Here is a 6,574-nt window from a genome sequence, read left to right as displayed (position 1 = left end):
TGACTGTGTAAGTGTGGTTGCCAATAGACTAATAAGAATAATATAATAACAAAATGGAGGGATGTCACTGGTATTGATTAATAAACTGTAACGCAATCTCTGAAAATTTGTCAAAATAATTTGTGTTTTCTCTCACCACAGCCAAACACACAACTTTCCAGTTCAGACTGAACATTGTGACATATGGGGGAAAAACAAAACACTGAACAAAAAGTAAAATGATGCATCTGTGTGTCTTGGTATACGTGGCAATAATTTACCAGACTGACAAGCACAGCAGTTTGAATTTGTAATATAGTGTTACACTGATGTGCAGAGCCTGTTTGCACTGTGAAATGTTTGGAAAATGTGTTATTAAAAAGTGAGCATAAAAGAGGAGAATGTATAGAAACCATGTTATTTATGATATAAGACAGTAAGGACACTTACAGAAACACAGGAGCAGGTGTAGCCATGTACTGAGCTCATGTTCATAGAGCAGACGCCGCTGTTGTGACACGGCTTCGACAGACACAGATCCACCATGGACTCACAATGACGACCTGGAAAAGAGAAAAATATTAACAACTGAAATTCTTGGCAGGATTAATTACCAAAACATTTACAGAACGTACAAAACTACAGGCGCTACAGGAAGTCCTGTATACCAGCTGCCATACGGTTTTATAATGCACAAAAATAACTTTGCACTTTGTAGTATTTATTATTGTATTTATTGTTTTTTATCCTTTTTTTAAGTATTTTAGCTATATGAGGGAATGTGTGTTTGTTATGTCCGTCCATACGCTGTTTGTGACACTGTAATTTCCTGTAAAGGATTATTAAAAGGATCTATCTATCTATCTATCTATCTATCTATCTATCTATCTATCTATCTATCTATCTAAAATGACTAAATACAGTATGGTTCTGCTATGTTTCTTTGAGATGCTAATACAAATGTTTTTCTTGTTTTGTTGTTTCTTTATTTAGTTATAAGAATACAAGTTCAGCCATCAATCAGGTGTCAATCAGGTGTGTTCTTTTTGTGTCTTTTTTTGTCATTTTGTGTCTTTTTTTGGTCATTTTGTGTCTTTTTTTAGTCCTTTAGTCCAACATAAAATGTGATTTTGAATCTCTTTTTTACTTTCAAAACACTACCATGCTCAATAAAGAATTTTAAATGTTGCAAATGTGCATTAATTTCAGAGTACACTGAGACATTAAACTGCATCATTTTCAATTCAATTCTGGAAAAGTTGGTGTGTTCTAAAACTTTTGAGCAGTAGTGTACATTTCCCAAATTTTACAGTATTTGTGACACAGAATCTAAAAGGAAGAAGCCATGCATGGCTAATACGAGCGTACCTGTGTAACCAAGGCGACAGCGACACTGGTAGTTGTTATCCAGCTGCACACAGTCGAGGCTGCCGGGGGCCTGGCAGGGCCCAGACAGGCATTCATTGAGATCCCCCTCACAGTGCTCTCCAACGAATCCTTGGGGGCAGGAGCATGTGTAACGGCCCACGCCGTCCATACACTGACCGCCGTTCAGACAGCGAGGTTCACTGGATCCAGGCTTGGGTGCACAGTCATCCACGTTGACTTCACACTGGACTCCTACAGAGCAGTGAACAGACAGATATCACTGAATCTGTCAAGTAATGAACCTAGTAGGGTTAGGTTAATTGTTCCCCTCCTTTGTGCATATTTAAAGTATTAAAAATGTATATTAAAGAAGAATTAAAAAGAGAGTTTACAGGTTCTGTGCAATCTATGTGTAATAACAGCATATAAATAAATCATAATTCATGTTTACCACCATTAGTCCTGCAAAAAAGTAAACAAAATTACAATTTAACAGCCTGAAATACCTCTATGTCTGAAAATAAACTTCTTGGTCTAAAGAAACCATTAAGAAAGTATCATGCTTTAGTCATAATATGCACAATACTTTCCATATACAAGCTTATCCACTCCTCTATAATGTTTAAGGCAGTATTTCTCAACCTTTTTGACCGACCCCCAATTTAACATGCATGTTGTCCGCAACCCCCGCTCACTGAACAGAATCATGCACAGTTCAGATCACCCAAAAAAGAAACAAAATGACCAAAAAAAGGAAACAAAATGACCAAAAAAGACAAAAATTGACCACAAAATGACCAAAAAAGACACAAAATGACCAAAAAAAAGACACAAAATGACCAAAAAAGACACAAAATGACCAAAAAAGACACAAAATTACCAAAAATAGAAACAAAGCTACCAAAAAAAGGACACAAAATGACAAAAAAATGACACAAAATTACCAAACAAAGACATAAAATGACCAAAAAGACTAAAAGACATTAACACATGAACACTTTAACACAGTGGAGACAGAGCTGACTTCCAAAATGATTTGGCGACCCCCAGAAATCATCTCGCGACCCCAATTGGGGTCCCGAACCCAAGGTTGAGAATACCTGATTTAAGGGACAGTTTTAAGCCTCCTCATATGTGGACGTACCATGTGTTCCAGGTGGGCAGGCACAGGTGAAGCGGTTGATGAGGTTGATACAGGTTCCTCCATGGAGGCAGGGTCTCGAGTGGCATTCATCCACGTCATACTCACAGTTCACCCCCTGGTATCCTGGTTTACACTGGAGCAATTAAACAAGAGACAGAGGTATTAACATCCAACTGAAACATAAGGCAAGGCAAGTTTATTTGTATAGCACAATTCAACACAAGGTCATTCAAAGTGCTTTACATACACATTAAAACAGCAAGACACAATTGAAAACAGTAAAAACAGTCAATTAAAACAGGGAAATAGAAATAAAAATATAAATAAGATACAGCAGGATAAGAAAATAGATAAAATAATAAAAAGCACAAGTCAGACATTGCGTAGTTAAAAAGTAAGGGCAGTAGAGTAGAGCAGATAAGTGTTAAAGCTTTAAATACCTATAAACCATGCACACACACGCCACAAAAAGCTGAAAATGTACTCACTATACACTCATATGTGCCCTGATAGTCCTTGCATGTAGCTCCGTTGCGACAAGGGTTCGACTGGCACTCATCGACCATCTCTTCACAGTAGCTGCCTGTGTATCCTGGCTGGCACTGACACTGGTGGGAATTGCCCACATTCACACACCGCCCAGCATTCTTACACACATTTTCCACTTCCAGACCTACAACAATTTGATAAAGGAGGGGCACACAGAAAAAAAAGAATGTGAAGATATGCAATTATTGCTTATTGTAAGATTTTGTTGGATGAAACTGTAACAGGCAATAAAATGATCTAAACATCATTTAAAAGGCATGTTTGTCTTGCTACAATGCAACTTTTCTCTTGTTTTAATTTTTTTTTTTCTAATTATTGATAGGGTCTTGTTGGTGGCTGAGATAACAACTCAACTGAAGTGTTCCCTCACCTTCCCTGGCAGCAAAGTCCTGGCAGGACATGTTGGGCACGTCACAGTAAAGTCCCGTCCATCCCACCTGACAGTGGCAGGTCCAGGAGGTCGATGTCTGAGAGCAGGCGCCGTGGTAACAGCGTACCTGGCTGCAGAGGTTCACGAAGTTCTGGATACAAAAACCAAACAGAGAAGGAGACTGAAAAACTACAACACATCAATACTTTCAGTTGGGTGCATCTAACCCAGGGGTGGGCAATTCATTTTCCCAAGGGGCCACATGACTAATACCACAAAGGTTACGGGGGCCGGACCAAAATCTGCCCAGTATTAATTTAACCGCTTTATGAAATACAGTAAATTATCTGGTTTTGAGCTGCTACTGATAACAATACATGTTATGATAAGACAATGTTAATATAGCAGTAAAAAGTAGTAAATACTAATATCACTTTTCCGTTTATTTTAAACATAACTGTAAATGACATTTAGCAAGGTTTCTATTGGCGTTTTTCTATTATATAGCTTGTTTTTCATGTTTGTACATTTTCTAGGTGTTTTACAATGTTGTGATGCTTTTATTTTGAAAAGGTGCCGTCCAGTGTCAAACGGGTGATTTAATTTTGAAAGGTAGTGACAGGAAATAACAGGTGGAACAGTAAAATGAAAAACGAACGTTAAATTATAACGAGTGTGTCGTAATTCATATAAAGTTGATATAAAGTATCTAAAAGGCTTCTATAGTGGCTGACTGACAGGACACAAGGTTTGTTTATTTTATTCTGTCATACATATTATTGGCTATATTTGTTGTCTTAACTATAGTAAAAGTGCTTGTTAGCTCCAGTGCTAATGCTAATGTTTGTTATTGTTTTCCCACCTCGTAGCTCTTACGGTGGATTCAAGAGGTGACCAAGGAATTTATTAACTTGTTAATTGTTAATTTATTAACTTTATGCAAAAAGCAATAGGTGTTTTTGACAAGTTTACCTAGGTAACTCGGGTAACTTATACGTAAATCGCCTTCAAAATAAAAGCACTGCGGTTGAATTGATTTCTAATTTCTAACCTCACGCGGGCCACCCAATGCCCAGGTCTGCTCTAACCCAACATTCTTATCAAGGTCATCAAATTGTTCTTCGGTGTGTGAGCACTGTGTGTGTGTGTGTGTGTGGACCATTTCTTATACTTTGGTCAACTGTATTTTTATATACCAAACCCTCACATGCAACCAGCAGTTCCACTCTATACTCCCACAGAGACACTTTACCTGGCAGTTCTGTCCGTTGTATCCCACGGGGCAGGTGCAGCGGTAGGTGCCCAGGCCATCGGTGCAGGTGCCTCCGTTCTTACAGGGCTGAGAGTCGCACTCGTTCTGCTCGTACTCACAGAACGTCCCGTAAAATCCAGGGCGGCAACGGCAAGAAAAGGTGTTGATGTCATCAATGCAGGTCCCGTTATTCAGACAGGAGCTGGAGGGAAGAAGGAAAACGAATAAGTGACTAATGACTGTCTAGAGCAGTAGTTCTCAACCTTTTTGGGTCGCGACCCCCAATTTAATATGAATGTTGTCCATGACCCCCGCTCACTGAATACAATCTCACACGCACAGTTCAGATCACCCAAAAAAGAAACAAAATGACCAAAAAAAGACACAAAATGACTTAAAAAAAGAAACAAAATGTCCAAAAAAAGAGACAAAATTACCATAAAAGACACAAAACGTCCAAAAAAAGACACAAAATGACCAGAAAAGACACAAAATGACCAAAAAAGACATAAAATGACCAAAAAAGACACAAAATGACCCAAAAAAGAAACAAAATGTCCAAAAAAAGAAACAAAATGACCAAAAACAACACAAAATGATCAAAAAAAGACACAAAATGGCCAAAAAAAGACACAAAATGACCAAAAAAGACACAAAATGACAAAAAAAAACACAAAATGATCAAAAAAAGACACAAAATGACCTAAAAAGACACAAAAAGACAAAAAAAGACACAAAATAACCCAAAAAAAGACAAAATGACCAAAAAAAGATACAAAATGACCAAAAAAGACACAAAATGACAAAAAAAACCCACAATGACCAAAAAAAGACACCCCAATTGGGGTCCTGAACCCAAGGTTGACAATAGCTGGTCTAGAACACTGAGACATCTTTTTTTTTTGCTTAAAGTTACCACTTTGAAGTTAATGTTGATTGCACAATGGCTGTAGAATGACACAATCAAAAGATAGGAATGGGAGGTCGAACGAACAAAATATAAAATCAATCAGGCATCTTTGGAAACACTATATATTTTTTCCTCTAGCCAGTTATGAAGTGCAGCTAAAAAAACACTTAAAGTTCAACTTGAATTCTTCTTTTACCCATATCAGACATTTGCTTTAGACATAATTCTATCCATTCATACAGGAAGAATAAATTCAGAGACAACAGAACAATTAGGCATAGAAATAAAATGTATTGTTTTTTGTTTTGTTTTGTTTTTGTCTTGAATGAACGGCTCACCTCTCAGTACATTCGAGGATGTTGTGTGAACACAAGATCCCATCAAAGCCTGGTCGACACTCGCACACAAAGCTGTTGACGTAGTCCCGGCAGATGGCTCCGTTCCTGCAGGGCTGGCTGGCACACTCGTCCACCTCGGTCTTACAGCGATCTCCTTCAAAACCGGGGCGACAGTCACAGGAGAACCTCCCCACATCATCCACACAGGTGCCTCCATTCAGGCAAGGGTCTGCAGAGGGGAGCAGAGGAAAGAAAGGCTTCAATGACGAAAACAGGCAATGAAAAAAACAGGCTTCACTAAATTAAAAATGTTGATCAAGTTATCAATGAGCAATCCACCAGCAGTCAGGCTTAAAAATTGCAAAAAAGAAATTAAAAAATACTGCATCTTATTTTAATAAGCTTGTTTATCTGAGATATTTTTACATCGTGCATCGTTTTTATACATGTGTAACTCAGTATCTCAGGGTCAAGCAGCGATGCAGCTTCCATTGATTAGATTAGATTTTAATTGTCATGGCACAGAAATACAACTAAATTCAATGCACTCACGTACTGGACTCATAAAAAAAGCATAATAAATAGTAAATAACAAGATACATTCTTATCATCTCATCTCAATAAATAGTAAATAGAAAAGATACATTCTCATCATCTCAGCACT

At 37.8% G+C, this 6,574-nt stretch overlaps 1 protein-coding gene across 1 annotated transcript in view; it reads right to left on the bottom strand.

The window, feature by feature from the left end:
* Positions 1-6,574, bottom strand: part of notch2 (notch receptor 2) — a 62,716-nt gene that overhangs the window by 15,129 nt on the left and 41,013 nt on the right. Inside the window, 7 exon segments of the mRNA XM_059341406.1 lie at positions 430-542; positions 1,348-1,599; positions 2,492-2,624; positions 2,980-3,164; positions 3,411-3,561; positions 4,663-4,864; positions 5,911-6,139. Coding sequence (XP_059197389.1) covers positions 430-542; positions 1,348-1,599; positions 2,492-2,624; positions 2,980-3,164; positions 3,411-3,561; positions 4,663-4,864; positions 5,911-6,139 — 1,265 coding nt within the window.

The sequence above is a fragment of the Centropristis striata genome, chromosome 9 (assembly GCF_030273125.1).
Source record: "Centropristis striata isolate RG_2023a ecotype Rhode Island chromosome 9, C.striata_1.0, whole genome shotgun sequence".
Lineage (NCBI taxonomy): Eukaryota > Metazoa > Chordata > Actinopteri > Perciformes > Serranidae > Centropristis > Centropristis striata.
This window is presented reverse-complemented; position numbering and strand designations above follow the sequence as displayed.